Source organism: Schistocerca piceifrons, chromosome 3 (assembly GCF_021461385.2).
Source record: "Schistocerca piceifrons isolate TAMUIC-IGC-003096 chromosome 3, iqSchPice1.1, whole genome shotgun sequence".
NCBI lineage: Eukaryota > Metazoa > Arthropoda > Insecta > Orthoptera > Acrididae > Schistocerca > Schistocerca piceifrons.
Genome location: NC_060140.1, coordinates 522944474 through 522961492, shown reverse-complemented (window position 1 = coordinate 522961492; position 17019 = coordinate 522944474). Strand labels below are relative to the sequence as shown.

The following is a 17019-nucleotide window of genomic DNA, read 5'->3' as shown; positions in this document are numbered from 1 at the left end:
CTCCTTTATACCCCAGGTCCAGGCCACTGCACTGCAAGAAGCAGAAGAGCTGCCCCCTGCGAAGCGAAGAATTGCAGCGCTGCCAGCGGTAGAAACTGGTGAAAGCGATAAATTGCAAATCAAGATTGTAGAACAAAAGCAAACTGTTGCTTTTCATTTATTAAGATTTAACAGGTCGAAAACCAGACCGTTGTTGTTTTATATCCGATATAATAGGGATCCATATCTTACTTAAAGGAAAACTTTTTACTCTATTAATAACGTCATCAGATAATCGTATTTCGATGGATTCCTTGAGCACACAATCCCAGTCGCCAGAAGCTGGACCAAGATTTGCGTCTCTCTAAATCACATGACATGCCCTTCATTGAGACAATGTTCGGCGATAGCAGATTTTTAAGGCTGGAACAAATATATGTGACATTGATGTTCCACACATCAGTCATGAACAGTGCGAATAGCCTGTCCAATATAGGCCTTTCCACAATGGTTGGGAATTTTATAGACGCCAGGCTTTCTCAGTCCCAAATCATCTTTAACAGGTCCAAAGAGAACTCTAGTCTCGGCCAAGGCATAAGTACACTTTTAATATCATATTTCCTGAGAATTCTAGAAATTTTTGAAGAAAGGGTAGAAAAGCAACCGATTTACTAGTATCCGGCGTTGGTTCTCTTGATGGTCCAAACTGTAAATCATGATTAATTTGATTAGTATATCCATTGAGCTTGAAGACAGCCTTAAGATGATCTAGTTCCTGTATCAAATTTTCGAAATCAGAAATGGCATAAGCTCTCTTGACCAATGCACGTAGAACTCCCATGCACTGATGTGGTGGATGACAGCTCTTAGAATGAAGGTAGCGGTCCATATGTGTGGGTTTATAGTATACGCCATGTCCCAAGATACCATTTTCTTTTTTGTGTACTAAAACACCCAAAAAAGGTAATTTCCCATCTTTTTCAATATCCATCGAAAACTTGATGTGTGTATGAAGACAGTTAAAATTATCTAAAAACCAATTAAGAGCTTCCATTCCATGAGGCCAAACAACGAAAGTATCATCCGCTTATCTCCAAAAACATGTAGGTTGAAGGGAAGACGACCTGAGAGTGATATGTTCAAAATCTTCCATAAAAAGACTGGCGACAATAGAGGACACTCTGTTCAAAAAATACATCATTAAATAAAAAAATTTCAATGTCAACACATGGCGACACAGTTCAGTAGTGTTATCATCCAAAAATTAACCAGTTAATGACAGCATACCCGCCGGGAAAATCTATGGGATCACATCTGTGTGTATTGTTGCAAAGCGATATGAAATGGAACAAGCATATAAGAACTATGACAGGGAAGGCAAATGGTTAACTTCAGTTTATTGGGAGAATTTTAGGAAATATTGGCTCAACTGTAAAGGAGACTGCATATATGATGCCTGTGCAACCAATTCTTATGTACTGCTCGAGTGTTCGGGATCCGTACCGAGTCGGACTGAAGGAGGACACTGAAGTAATTTTGTGACGGGCTGCTAGATTTGTTACCGGAAGGTAACATTCTTTTGCTGAACACTCGTGAGAAAAATTTAGATAACTGGCTTTGAAGCTGACTGCCAAATGATTCTACTGCTCCCAACATACACTGTGAATAAGGAGCACGAGGATAAGACATGAGAAATTGAGGCCCATATGAAGGAATATAGACTGTTGTTTTTTCCTCACTCTATTTGTGAGTTGAACATGAAAGGAAATTACTAGTGCGGGTACAGGGTACCCTCTGTCACAAACCATACGGTGGCTTGCGGAGTGTAGATGTAATGGTTGTCCATATTCACAACTGTGATTACATTTCATGGAAATGTATCTGTTGTAAACGTGCACTGCAAAGGGTCACAGAATATGTCTATCTGGATCAACTGTTAAACATGAAAAGAGGCCTAAATTCAGAAATATTTCAGCACATCAAGTTAGCTACAGAAGATACTCTTCAGCTTTTAATTCTAAGCTATTGGCAAAGCTGAAGAAAACAATTTCTGAGTGATGCATACTGCCAATAATAACTTATGGCTGCGGCACATGGACATTAAATGAATTCATTGATATAAAACTGAATATAGCCCAAAGAAGAATGAAAAGATCAATGTTGGGCTACATGAAGAAAGAAGCTGGTATCAGACAGACAACAAAGGTCAGCAAAATAATGGAAAGAGCAAATACACGAAATGATAGTGGGTTGGTCAGGTCGCTCACACGAAAGAGTAGAACCCAATTTACCAAAAAAGACCAAGGGGCAGACTACCAGACAAATAGGACTGGGACTTAAGAAGACAGATGGATTGAACTGGCAATGGGAAGTTCAAATGGAAGAACCTGCAGGGATGCTATGTTGCATGCCGGTGATGATGACGACGACAACAATGATGAATATCTGAATAAGACTGGTATAGTCTATCAGCAAATTGAAGAGCGAGAAGCACTTTTAGTGAAGGAAGTGGCCTCCCCCACCAAACAGTATGAGAAAGTATCAGTTTCCCGTTTAACAGTGCAGTGGAATGTGCTGCAATTGAAGTAGATTCTGTTTGTCCGAGTTTCTTGCAGTAGTTGTTTTTGTTAGTAATTTCCACACTCAGTACAGTGTTCTTGCATTTGGTGGAAAATAAAAACTCCAAATGTGATTGGCATCAGATCTCCACTGATTTTAATTGGCACACTGCAGAATGGTCGGTGTAACTTTGAAATCACATGTAGCTGCTCCTTGTGACATAGTAGGAAACAGAGAGTGGGTACTTGCCTGTTCACTCTTCAATTTGCAGACAGACTACAAGAAAAGAAATTCAAACGAGGAAGTCACAGAGTAGCTTACTTCATCAGTTTTGCTAACCAATCTTTGTAACTTCAACATGTTTAGTCCTTTACCACCATTTTTATTCTTGTTGATTTAAATTAAAAAATGTTTACTCCACAATAATACCCTACCACAGTAAGCAACATTAACACTGGTTGGAAATATGCTTGACAAAGCTAGATGACGTACATGTATCCTGCAAGCAGCACTTTATTCCAACTAAAAAATTCAATCAAAAAAGTCTCACCTTGTCCGCCGCCTAGATCGTGACCTCCTGCGATGGCAGCTGCGATTTCTCTGTCGTCTTTGTTTTCTTGACGGGGAGTATGAAGAACTACGAGATGAACTTGATGAGCTTTGTGAGCTCTCACTGGAACTAGAGCTAGAATGTCTTTTTGATCTATACTGCCGATGCCTGTGATCTCTTAACCTTCCTAACCTGTTAAATAGAGCAAACACATTTTTATTCACTGAACTTGGGTTTATTATGTGTATTAAATGTCACACAAAATCGTTAAGGTGATAAAGAGTAGTACAGACAAATTGCTATATGCGGAAAAAGGACAGCAGCAGCATTCTTTAGGACTGTGTGTGTCATGTCAACTTAGTCATACAGTATGTAATTTGCCAATACAAAAGGCATGAAGGCAATGGAAAAATTCAGTATTCCCAAGTGTGCATCAAAGTACTCAACTTCTCTGAAAAGATGAATCATCTTAACTCATATGTATAAGAAAATGCAGTGACATAAAATTATTTATTTTAAAACAGCAAACCTTGTACAAAACAATGTGTTAGGTGAGTTTATAATTACCAGGGCAAGGTTTGTATCAAAGAAAATTTTTGGGAACTCCACTGGAAAAGTCAGATATTTTGATAGCATTTTTGTATCAAAATACCAACAAAAGGAGTGTGACAGTTGATGTGGCAGTTTTGCTGTCCAATGTTATCAAAACATTACAAAATTCATTAATTTAGCTTCAATTAGTGCACAAAGTCAAATAATGCTGGCCATAGCATTGTCTGGGATTGCTGCAATGTTGTTAGGAGGGTGATGAACAGCTCAGTCTGTGTTCAAACTGCCACTGGATTTGCAAAAACAATATATGAACTGATGTACAACATTGCCAAAAATTCAGCAATGGAGGAAGTACTACCAAATTGAAAAATAATTATTTGGGATGAGTGTACGATGGTGCACAAATGAGCACTGGGACACTCAATCGAGCATTGAGAGATCTGCACAATAATCTGGACACCTTTAGTGGTAGGACGATTCTGCTGGACAGTAACGTTTGCCAAACACTGTCAGTCACTCCAAGATCAACAACTGCTGATGAAGTAAACACTTGCTTCAAGTCATTGACTTTATGGAAATACATGAAAGCTCAAGTTCTACTGGCCAGTAACGTTTGCCAAACACTGTCAGTCATTCCAAGATCAACAACTGCTGATGAAGTAAACACTTGCTTCAAGTCATTGACTTTGTGGAAATACATGAAAGCTCAAGTTAACAACAAATATGCAAGTCACCTTAACAAATGATGAATAAGTGGCAGTTTTTTCCAAGCAATTATTAGACATTGGCAACGGAAAATTCTGGTTGATGCTCCCAATAGTGTCTTTTCATTTCCACACAATTTTTGTCAATTCACAACATCAAAAGAAGATTTGATCAAAAAAGTGTTCATGAATATTGCTGCAAATTACAAAAATGGGGCTAATTGCATTCATATAACCAATTCCATTACCGATACAGATGACGTCGTCAATTAAACAATTGAAGTCACTGGATTTACCAGGAATAGAACCACACCATTTGCAGCTCCAGGTCGGCTTAGTGATAATCATGTTACGCAATCTGAACCAACCGAAACTATGCAGTGCAACAAGACTTGCTGTTAAGCAACTGACAAAGAATGTGAATGAAGTAATAATAATCATAGGAGAGTTCTAAGGCAAGTATGTTCCGATTCCACAAATACCACTGATTTCAACACAATTGTCATTTCAATGTAAGTGTGTCCACTTTCCAGTTTGTCTCATATTTTCAATGTCTATTAATAAATCACAAGGCCAGTCATGGGAAGTGTGTGGAATAAACCCTGAACTGCCATGTTTTTCCCATGGACAGTTGTACGTAGCATGCTCAAGAGTCAGTAAACCACTGGCGCTATTTGTTTTCTCTCTGGACAGAATGACAGAATCTATCATTCATCACGAAGTGTTGCAATGAATGCATTAAAGACACTGACAAATTATTGTTGAAACAATGAATTTAGATTTATTTCATTTTAATAAATTCATCATACTGAAATTGTTTTGTTTCAATTCACACCAATTCAAGGAAATTATTTGTTGGATGAATCCTTTCTCAACTGATTAACTGGCTGGCTGACAGAAAACACACAGCCTAAACCACCACTGGCGATATAGACATGTTATACAATAAACAATTTCTGTTGAACCTGTTGCGAGAAAGAAAGTGCTAAACTGTGCTGTGTAAATGTGCATTTCTGTTTTCCCTTTTGCTGTCATTTTTAAAAGAAGCCAGGGAAGTTGTTTTTATTTGGCTACCTTTATAATCCTTCCTGTTCATAGATTAAATACTGTCATTAAAGTTATTTTCCCCACAGATCCAGCAACTGGAGAGGTCTCTCTTACACTCCATGTACTAATGATTCCAACCAATTTACCCATTCATTTTGACTTGTATTCCCAAACAGAGAAACAAATGAGGTGAGAGGAGGCAAGGGGGGAGGAGGGGGTGGAGGACGAGGAGGACGAGGAAGGGGTGGAGGACGAGGAGGACGAGGAGGGGGTGGAGGACGAGGAGGACGAGGAGGGGGTGGAGGCCGAGGAGGACGAGGAGGACGAGGAGGGGGTGGAGGCCGAGGAGGACGAGGAGGACGAGGAGGGGGTGGAGAGGGACGAGGAGGACGAGGAGGACGAGGAGGGGGTGGAGAGGGACGAGGAGGACGAGGAGGACGAGGAGGGGGTGGAGAGGGACGAGGAGGACGAGGAGGACGACGAGGGGGTGGAGAGGGACGAGGAGGACGAGGAGGACGACGAGGGGGTGGAGAGGGACGAGGAGGACGAGGAGGACGACGAGGGGGTGGAGAGGGACGAGGAGGACGAGGAGGACGACGAGGGGGTGGAGAGGGACGAGGAGGACGAGGAGGACGACGAGGGGGTGGAGAGGGACGAGGAGGACGAGGAGGACGACGAGGGGGTGGAGAGGGACGAGGAGGACGAGGAGGGGGTGGAGAGGGACGAGGAGGACGAGGAGGGGGTGGAGAGGGACGAGGAGGACGAGGAGGGGGTGGAGAGGGACGAGGAGGACGAGGACGAGGAGGGGGTGGAGAGGGACGAGGAGGACGAGGACGAGGAGGGGGTGGAGAGGGACGAGGAGGACGAGGACGAGGAGGGGGTGGAGAGGGACGAGGAGGACGAGGACGAGGAGGGGGTGGAGAGGGACGAGGAGGACGAGGACGAGGAGGGGGTGGAGAGGGACGAGGAGGACGAGGACGAGGAGGGGGTGGAGAGGGACGAGGAGGACGAGGACGAGGAGGGGGTGGAGAGGGACGAGGAGGACGAGGACGAGGAGGGGGTGGAGGGGGACGAGGACGAGGAGGACGAGGAGGGGGTGGAGGGGGACGAGGACGAGGAGGACGAGGAGGGGGTGGAGGGGGACGAGGACGAGGAGGGGGTGGAGGGGGACGAGGACGAGGAGGACGAGGAGGGGGTGGAGGGGGACGAGGACGAGGAGGGGGTGGAGGGGGACGAGGACGAGGAGGGGGTGGAGAGGGACGAGGACGAGGAGGACGAGGAGGACGAGGAGGGGGTGGAGAGGGACGAGGACGAGGAGGACGAGGAGGGGGTGGAGAGGGAGGAGGACGAGGAGGGGGTGGAGAGGGACGAGGACGAGGAGGACGAGGAGGGGGTGGAGGGGGACGAGGACGAGGAGGACGAGGAGGGGGTGGAGGGGGACGAGAACGAGGAGGACGAGGAGGGGGTGGAGGGGGACGAGGACGAGGAGGACGAGGAGGGGGTGGAGAGGGACGAGGACGAGGAGGACGAGGAGGACGAGGAGGGGGTGGAGGGGGACGAGGACGAGGAGGACGAGGAGGACGAGGAGGGGGTGGAGGGGGACGAGGACGAGGAGGACGAGGAGGGGGTGGAGGGGGACGAGGACGAGGAGGGGGTGGAGGGGGACGAGGACGAGGAGGGGGTGGAGGGGGACGAGGACGAGGAGGACGAGGAGGGGGTGGAGGGGGACGAGGACGAGGAGGACGAGGAGGGGGTGGAGGGGGACGAGGACGAGGAGGACGAGGAGGGGGTGGAGAGGGACGAGGACGAGGAGGACGAGGAGGGGGTGGAGAGGGACGAGGACGAGGAGGACGAGGAGGGGGTGGAGAGGGACGAGGACGAGGACGAGGAGGGGGTGGAGAGGGACGAGGACGAGGACGAGGAGGGGGTGGAGAGGGACGAGGACGAGGACGAGGAGGGGGTGGAGAGGGACGAGGACGAGGACGAGGAGGGGGTGGAGAGGGACGAGGACGAGGACGAGGAGGGGGTGGAGAGGGACGAGGACGAGGACGAGGAGGGGGTGGAGAGGGACGAGGACGAGGAGGGGGTGGAGAGGGACGAGGACGAGGAGGGGGTGGAGAGGGACGAGGACGAGGAGGGGGTGGAGAGGGACGAGGACGAGGAGGGGGTGGAGAGGGAGGGGGGAGGGGGTGGACGAGGGAGGGGGGAGGGGGTGGACGAGGGAGGGGGGAGGGGGAGAGAAGAGGGAGGGGGAGGGGGTGGACGAGGGAGGGGGTGGACGAGGGAGGGGGTGGACGAGGGAGGGGGTGCACGAGGGAGGGGAGAGGGGGTGGACGAGGGAGGGGAGAGGGGGTGGACGAGGGAGGGGAGAGGGTGTGGACGAGGGAGGGGGGAGGGTGTGGACGAGGGAGGGGGGAGGGTGTGGACGAGGGAGGGGGGAGGGTGTGGACGAGGGAGGGGGGAGGGGGTGGACGAGGGAGGGGGGAGGGGGTGGACGAGGGAGGGGGAGGGGGAGAGAAGAGGGAGGGGGGAGGGGGAGGACGGGGAAGGAGGGGGGAGGGGGAGGAGGCAAGGGGGAGGGGTAGGAGGCAAGGGGGGAGGGGGAGGAGGCAAGGGGGAGGGGGAGGAGGCAAGGGGGAGGAGGGAGAAGAAGGAGGGGGGAGGAGGCAAGGGGGAGGGGTAGGAGGCAAGGGGTAGGGGGAGGAGGCAAGGGGTAGGAGGAGGAGCAGGAGGAGGCAAGGGGTAGGAGGAGGAGCAGGAGGAGGCAAGGGGTAGGAGGAGGAGCAGGAGGAGGCAAGGGGTAGGAGCAGGAGCAGGAGGAGGCAAGGGGTAGGAGCAGGAGCAGGAGGAGGCAAGGGGGAGGAGCAGGAGGAGGAGGTGGCAAGGGGGAGGAGCAGGAGGAGGAGGTGGCAAGGGGGAGGAGCAGGAGGTGGCAAGGGGGAGGAGCAGGAGGAGCAGGAGGTGGCGAGGGGGAGAAGGAGCAGGTGGCAAGGGGGAGGAGGAGCAGGAGGTGGCAAGGGGAAGGGGGAGGAGGCAAGGGGGGAGGAGGAGGAGGAAAGGGGGGACGAGGAGGAGGAAATGGGGGAGGGGGAGGAGGCAAGGGGGGAGGAGGCAAGGGGGGAGGGGGAGGAGGCACGGGGGGAGGAGGCAAGGGGGGAGGGAGACGAGGCACGGGGGGAGGAGGCAAGGGGGGAGGGGGAGGAGGCACGGGGGGAGGGGGAGGAGGCACGGGGGGAGGGGGAGGAGGCACGGGGGGAGGGGGAGGAGGCACGGGGGGAGGGGGAGGAGGCACGGGGGGAGGGGGAGGAGGCACGGGGGGAGGGGGAGGAGGCACGGGGGGAGGGGGAGGAGGCACGGGGGGAGGGGGAGGACGCAAGGGGGGAGGGGGAGGAGGCAAGGGGGGAGGGGGAGGAGGCAAGGGGGGAGGGGGAGGGGCAAGGGGGGAGGGGGAGGAGGCAAGGGGGGAGGGGGAGGAGGCAAGGGGGGAGGGGGAGGAGGCACGGGGGGAGGGGGAGGAGGCACGGGGGGAGGGGGAAGAGGCACGGGGGGAGGGGGAGGAGGCACCAGGGGGAGGGGGAGGAGGCGGAGGCAAGGGGGGAGGAGGCACGAGGGGAGGAGGCACGGGGGGAGGAGGCACGGGGGGAGGAGGCACGGGGGGGGAAGCACGGGGGGGAGGAGGCGCGGGGGGTGGAGGAGGAGGCGCGGGGGGAGGAGGAGGAGGCGCGGGGGGAGGAGGAGGAGGCGCGGGGGGGGGAGGAGGAGGCGCGGGGGGAGGAGGAGGAGGCGCAGGGGGAGGAGGAGGAGGCGCGGGGAGGAGGAGGAGGCGCGGGGAGGAGGAGGAGGCGCGGGGGGAGGAGGAGGCGCGGGGGGAGGAGGAGGCGCGGGGGGAGGAGGAGGCGCGGGGGGGGGGAGCCGCGGGGGGAGGAGGAGGCGCGGGGGGGGGGAGCCGCGGGGGGAGGAGGAGGCGCGGGGGGAGGAGGAGGAGGAGGCGCGGGGGAGGAGGGGGAGGAGGCACGGGGGAGGAGGAGGGGGAGGAGAAGGAGGAGGACGAGGAGGAGGACGAGGACGAGGAGGAGGAGGAGGAGGAGGAGGAGGCACGCGGGGGGGTGGAGGCACGGGGGCACGGGGGGGAGGCGGAGGCAAGGGGGGAGGGGGAGGAGGCGGAGGCACGGGGAGGAGGCGGAGGCACGGGGGGAGGAGGCACGGGGGGGAGGAGGCACGGAGGGAGGAGGCACGGGGGGGAGGAGGCACGGAGGGAGGAGGCACGGGGGGAGGAGGCACGGGGGGGAGGAGGCACGGGGGGGAGGAGGCACGGGGGGGAGGAGGCACGGGGGGGAGGCACGGGGGGGAGGAGGCACGGGGGGGGAGGAGGCGCGGGGGGAGGAGGAGGCGCGGGGGGAGGGGGAGGAGGCGCGGGGGGAGGGGGAGGAGGCGCGGGGGGAGGGGGAGGAGGCGCGGGGGGAGGAGGAGGAGGCGCGGGGGGAGGGGGAGGAGGCGCGGGGGGAGGAGGAGGAGGCGCGGGGGGAGGAGGAGGAGGCGCGGGGGGAGGAGGAGGCGCGGGGGGAGGAGGAGGAGGCGCGGGGGGAGGAGGAGGAGGCGCGGGGGGAGGAGGTGGAGGCGCGGGGGGAAGGGGAGGAGGCGGGGGGGGAGGAGGAGGCGCGGGGGGAGGAGGCGGGGGGGGAGGAGGAGGCGCGGGGGGAGGAGGAGGCAAGGGGGAGGAGGAGGCATGGGGGAGGAGGAGGCATGGGGGAGGAGGAGGCATGGGGGAGGAGGAGGCATGGGGGAGGAGGAGGCATGGGGGAGGAGGAGGCATGGGGGAGGAGGAGGCATGGGGGAGGAGGAGGCATGGGGGAGGAGGCATGGGGGAGGAGGAGGCATGGGGGAGGAGGAGGCATGGGGGAGGAGGAGGCATGGGGGAGGAGGAGGCAAGGGGGGGAGGAGGAGGCAAGGGGGGAGGAGGAGGCAAGGGGGGAGGAGGGGGCAAGGGGGGAGGAGGAGGCAAGGGGGGAGGAGGAGGCAAGGGGGGAGGAGGAGGCAAGGGGGGAGGAGGAGGCGGCAAAGGTGCAGGAGGCAAGGGGGGAGGAGGCAAGAGGGGAGGAGGCACGGGGGGAGGAGGCACGGGGGGGGAGGAGGCACGGGGGGGGGGAGGCACGGGGGGAGGAGGCACGGGGGGAGGAGGCACGGGGGGGAGGAGGCACGGGGGGGAGGAGGCGCGGGGGGAGGAGGAGGAGGCGCGGGGGGAGGAGGAGGAGGCGCGGGGGAGGAGGAGGAGGCGCGGGGGGGAGGAGGAGGAGGCGCGGGGGGAGGAGGAGGCGCGGGGGGGGGGGGAGGAGGAGGCGCGGGGGGGGGGAGGAGGAGGCGGGGGGGGAGGAGGAGGCGGGGGGGGAGGAGGAGGCAAGGGGGAGGAGGAGGCATGGGGGAGGAGGAGGCAAGGGGGAGGAGGAGGCATGGGGGAGGAGGAGGCATGGGGGAGGAGGAGGCATGGGGGAGGAGGAGGCATGGGGGAGGAGGAGGCATGGGGGGGAGGAGGAGGCAAGGGGGGGAGGAGGAGGCAAGGGGGGGAGGAGGAGGCAAGGGGGGGAGGAGGAGGCAAGGGGGGGAGGAGGAGGCAAGGGGGGAGGAGGAGGCATGGGGGGAGGAGGAGGCATGGGGGGAGGAGGAGGCAAGGGGGGAGGAGGAGGCAAGGGGGGAGGAGGAGGCAAGGGGGGAGGAGGAGGCAAGGGGGAAGGAGGAGGCAAGGGGGGAGGAGGAGGCAAGGGGGGAGGAGGCAAGGGGGAGGAGGCGGCATGGGGGAGGAGGAGGCAAGGGGGAGGAGGAGGCAAGGGGGAGGAGGAGGCATGGGGGAGGAGGAGGCATGGGGGAGGAGGAGGCATGGGGGGGAGGAGGAGGCAAGGGGGGGAGGAGGAGGCAAGGGGGGGGGAGAGGAGGCAAGGGGGGAGGAGGAGGCAAGGGGGGGAGGAGGAGGCAAGGGGGGAGGAGGAGGCAAGGGGGGAGGAGGAGGCAAGGGGGGAGGAGGAGGCAAGGGGGGAGGAGGAGGCAAGGGGGGAGGAGGCAAGGGGGGAGGAGGCAAGGGGGGAGGAGGCAAGGGGGGAGGAGGCAAGGGGGGAGGAGGCAAGGGGGGAGGAGGCAAGGGGGGAGGAGGCAAGGGGGGAGGTGGCAAGGGGGAGGTGGGGGAGGGGAGGTGGGCGAGAGGTAGTTGAAGGAGGGGGAGGGGAAGTGGAGGTGGGGGAAGGGGGAGGGGAAGTGGTGGTGGGGGAAGGGGGAGGGGGAGGAGGCAAGGGAAGGAGGGGAATGGGGGAGGAGCAAAGGGAAGAGGGGGTAGGAGGAGAGGGGAGGAGGAGGGGTGAGGAGGAGGGGTGAATAGGAGGGGGAGGAGGGGTGAGTAGAACAGGTGAGTAGGAGGGTGATGAGGAGGGGTGATGAGGAGGGGTGATGAGGAGGGGTGATGAGGAGGGGAGATGAGGAGGGGAGCATAAGCGGGAGGGGAGAAAGGGTGATGAGGGCAGGGAGAGGAGGACGAGGGGGTGGGGAGGAGGGCGAGGGGAGGAGGGCTGGGGGAGGTTGGCGAGGGGAGGAGGGCTGGGGGAGGTTGGCGAGGGGAGGAGGGAGAGGAGGGGGGAGTGATGAGGAGGGGAGATGAGGAGGGGAGCATAAGCGGGAGGGGAGAAAGGGTGATGAGGGCAGGGAGAGGAGGACGAGGGGGTGGGGAGGAGGGCGAGGGGAGGAGGGCTGGGGGAGGTTGGCGAGGGGAGGAGGGCTGGGGGAGGTTGGCGAGGGGAGGAGGGAGAGGAGGGGGGAGGAGGGGGAGGGGGGAGGAGGGGGAGGTGTGGAGGGAGAGGGGAGGAGGGAGAGGGAGAAGTAGGAGGGGGGAGGAGGAGGAAGAGGGAGAAGTAGGAGGGAGAAGTAAGAGGGAGAAGTAGGAGGGGGGAGGAGGAGGGAGAGGGAGAAGGAGGAGGGGGGGCGAGGAGGAGTGGGACGATGAGGGGGGGACGAGGAGGGGGGACAAGGAGGGGGGGACGAGGTGGTATGAGGAGGGGGGGACGAGGGGGGACGAGGAGGTGGGGACGAGGAGGAGGGGGGCCGAGGAGGAGGGGGGACGAGGAGGAGGGGGGCCGAGGAGGAGGGGGGACGAGGAGGAGGGGGGCGAGGAGGAGGAGGGGGGGCGAGGAGGAGGGGGGGCGAGGAGGAGGGGGGCGAGGAGGAGGGGGGACGAGGAGGAGGGGGACGAGGAGGAGGGGGACGAGGAGGAGGGGGACGAGGAGGAGGGGGACGAGGAGGAGGGGGACGAGGAGGAGGGGGACGAGGAGGAGGGGGACGAGGAGGAGGGGGACGAGGAGGAGGGGGACGAGGAGGAGGGGGACGAGGAGGAGGGGGACGAGGAGGAGGGGGACGAGGAGGAGGGGGACGAGGAGGAGGGGGACGAGGAGGAGGGGGACGAGGAGTTGTGAGGATGAGGGGGGAGGATGAGGGGGAGGTTGAGAGGGGGAGGATGAGGGGGAGAATGAGGGGGGAGGATGAGAGGGGGAGGATGAGGGCAGAAGAAGAGGGCGGAGGAAGAGGGCGGAGGAAGAGGGCGGAGGAAGAGGGCGGAGGAAGAGGGGGGAGGAAGAGGGGGGAGGAAGAGGGGGGAGGAAGAGGGGGGAGGATGAGGGGGGAGGATGAGGGGGGAGGATGAGGGGGGAGGATGAGGGGGGAGGATGAGGGGGGAGGATGAGGGGGGAGGATGAGGGGGGAGGATGAGGGGGGAGGATGAGGGGGAGGATGAGGGGGGAGGATGAGGGGGGGAGGATGAGGGGGGGAGGATGAGGGGGGAGGATGAGGGGGGAGGATGAGGGGGGAGGATGAGGGTGAGGATGAGGTGGAAAGAAAACAGGGAGGATATGGGTATTACGAAGGGAAGGATGATACGGACAGAGGTAAGACAGTAGAAGATGGATACATAGAGAGTGGGATAAGAGAGACACACAGGGGCAAAAGGAAGATCATCAGAGATTTTTTTTTTTGGGGGGGGGGAGGGGAGGAGGAGATGGACAGAGGCAGTGAGAAGAAGGAGATAGTAGGATACACATCCAATTCCCGTACGTATTTAGCAATTGCGAAATATTGCCGGGTTCGCTAGTTTATTTTAAAGGGGTAGGACGTCAAATGGGCCGACTTGGAGCAGGAGAGGCACCACAGGACATTTTAATTTCCACTGTCTATACTTTTACAAGTAAATTCATAAAACATTGTCAGCATGACCAGGAAGGATTCAGGTTTCACACTTGTAGCAGTGGAAGTTCAAAAACATAACAAAATAATTTTTTTACATGTGAAATTTCATCATTTTTTCACTTACTTTTGGCTGCATTTGTTGATGTAGGTACACTTTTCTTCATAAGTAAGAGACTGTTCGATGCATTTTGCACAGCATACAAACCATACTTACAGGTGTCTGAAACTCTAGAATCTATTCAATTTATGAAAAAATGAATGAGCTGTTATGTTTTAAACTTTATGTTTAGAAAAGAAATCAAATTTTGTAGTTAATTATCTCAATTTTTACCACAGTTTTTAATAGATTTGGAAAATTCTAGAGTTCATACACCTGTAAGTATGGTTTGTATGCTGTGCAAAATTCATCTAAGAATCTCTCTTACTTGTGAAGAAAAATGTACCTATAGCAACAAATGAAGCCAACAGTACGTGAAAAAAATGATGAAATTTCATACCTAAAAAAAAATTATTTTGTTGTTTTTGCACTTCCACTACTATGAGTGTGACTCCTGAATCCTTCCTGGTCATGCTGACAAAGTTTTATGAATTTATTTGTAAAAGTATAGACAGTAGAAAATAAAATGTCCTGTGGTGCCTCTCCTGCTCCAAGTCAGCCCGTTTGACGTCCTACCCCCCTTAAACCAGGGTGTATACGCGGACAAGAAAAAATATGTACGCCGCATATTTTCGCATAACGAAAGTGTAAATTTAAATTCCACCAGATGCCACATGTTACTTTCCGAAGCATTGAAATCAAGATTGCAATGCGCTTTTGTAGCCAGTCATACCTCATGTCACGTGATCTCGCCAGCCGATGACAAGAGGATATTCGAGCATAGGACACGTGATGTAGTCAGCCAATAGCGATATCACTGTTAAGTAGGGCGTGCACACACATAGGAAACGTTAATGATTTAAATTATTATACATACTGTTACTACAAGAAAAGCATAGCCTTCACATATTATCTTTGTCTCTAAGATTAATAAGCTGCAAGAGAAGCTAAGCTTTCACATATAGTGTTGATCTTTTTTGCGTGTGTTACACTTTAAGATACATCCCACAAACGTGCCAGTAAAATTTTTAATAAAGACATAAATGTCTTGATCTTCTGGGCTCAAAATTTTTCTAAAAGTCTGTACTCAAAGACTTATTTTTAAATGAGAGTCAAACGCTCTGTGATTTAAGAAATTCATCGTTCATTCTCACACATAGCTCATCTTACATAAAAGGAAATTTACTTTGAAAATAACACTTTTCAAATAACCATTCGCAATATTTTTCTGTGACCTGTTAGAAATAGGTTCGTTTCAGTAGTTGCCAGAGAGCGCCAGACAACAGACGTCACCACGCTTGCGCAGCTACTAGGATGCGGGAAGTGTGTATGTTCATAGGTGTAAGACATTAAAAGATCGTACAATATGTCATAAAAGAAACAAGACATCAGAGGATACTCCAAGAGCATCGGAATTTCGTGAACCATACAAAAACGCATAATTCAGCTTAAGTGCACATTCGTATGTGCAGATTCGGATGTAAATTTTCTTGAAGTACCAGTACTATATTATCTAATGTTTGGTTCTTCACTCTGACATAATGTCATATGTGCTATAAGATAAAAACGTGCACTTTTGAAATGCAGCGAACAGTTGAAACTAGCCAATAGTGTGGAATTAAACACTTCATTTCAAATAAATTGACTGCCTCATCGGAAAAGATTAATAAAAGCCAAATTTCTTTAGCAAATCGACAAAAATAACTTCATTGTTCTGCAAGGTGATTAATACTTGACTGTCAGAAAGGTGGAAATAAAATAAAACCTGAAACTAATAGCATATTTTAGCTTTCTGTACTCATGTCCATGTACTTTAATTCACTTGATAGCTCCCGGCTACAGAAATTCATTTTATTTTCACTTGACGTGAGAGCAATAAACGAAGAGGAAAAACAGCAAAATCACTAAACGTAAATGCCGGTCACGTGGAGATTATCCACTTTCTCACTCTAACTCAGACTGCTCTGTGCATCAGAAAAAAAAAAAAAAAAAAAAAAAAAAAAAAAAAAAAAAAAAAAAAAAAAAAAAAAAACCTATCAATCAATATTGCATGGGATAATTTGTAACCGGGAGAACAAAAATTCTTCAGAAAATCTGCATTCTTTATTGCCCATAGCTAATAACTTGCTTTTTTGTCTGCACAAAATTAAATATAAGATACATGAAACCAGTAGAAGAAACAAGCAAGACAGTGCACATTTCTTCAGTCCATAAGTCCTAGCAGTTTTTTCTCTCCACCCTTGTTACAGCTTTACATGGCGTGCTTTCCTTTCTGGGAAGGAATCTATTACCTCATCAAAGATCATCAAATGTTTTGCTACATGAAAAGAAGAAATGTCTTTGTCTAGTACTGAAAAAGCTGTTAATACGAACAGTACCCCAAGACCTGTGTGGTTTCTCTATATGATTCTGTGTATTTCGTCACTGTCTGCTAGATAAAACAAAATAGGCCTGTCTCATATTGCAGCTATTGTAACACACACCAAATAAAAGAGACTGTTTTGGCACAAATGGTCATTTTTATAACACGAGAAAATATAATTCACGAAGTACCAATATCAAATGCTTATTAGGCCTACTACAAGCAAAAAGTTTTATGTTCGGAAACAATTTCACATTTCGTTCATACGCTCCAGCTTCTCAAGCATGAGATTGAAAAGTAGTAGATTGAAATTTTTATTTATATTTGGAATTGTCTTATTCTTCCATAATTTGTGTGATGTCCCCGTTTCTTCTCCTTCCTCGTTCTACCAAACAATCTTGTTATCACTAATTCTGTAACTTATTCTCCGCTTAACTTCGCTAACCCTGCCACAATCAACGGTTTAGTTATCCCACGTTTATTCTCCAGTTAGGCGTTATTACGTTTTCATACAACGCGTTTTCCACACTACTCAGGCGGCTGTTACCGAGGACAGTACAACTGGTCTTCACTAGTGTAACGGTCTGGCCAAAAATTTTCTATCAAAATTTCATTTTCTTGGATACACCAAGAAGAAAATAGGTAATCTTTCTTACCTATCACTCCTGTTGGTCGTTTATTTCCACTCTGGTTGTCTGAATCTATGGATTTCGGTGGCAATCATAACAACGTTGATCATTCGCAAACACAGTCCACCACAAAAATAAACAGCGATTGCCATTCATCCATTCGGCTTTATTCCGATCAGTTCATATAGCCCCATCCCCTTTTGTCTGCAGGAAAGTTTATTTCTAGATGCAACGCGATTTCACTGGCAGATACATGACATACACTACACACGCATTCAAAATTCAACTTACGATTCATTCACAAATAAACTTAGAATATGTTCTAA

The 17019-nt window shown here is 53.4% G+C and overlaps 1 protein-coding gene across 5 annotated transcripts in view; it reads right to left on the bottom strand.

Annotated features, from left to right (window-relative positions):
• Positions 1 to 17019, bottom strand: part of LOC124788255 (formin-J-like) — a 131182-nt gene that overhangs the window by 60034 nt on the left and 54129 nt on the right. For all 5 annotated transcript variants that reach the window (XM_047255452.1, XM_047255454.1, XM_047255456.1 and 2 more), the window contains exon 10: positions 3089 to 3280. In XM_047255452.1, the coding sequence (XP_047111408.1) occupies positions 3089 to 3280 (192 nt within the window). The remainder of the gene's footprint in view (positions 1 to 3088; positions 3281 to 17019) is intronic.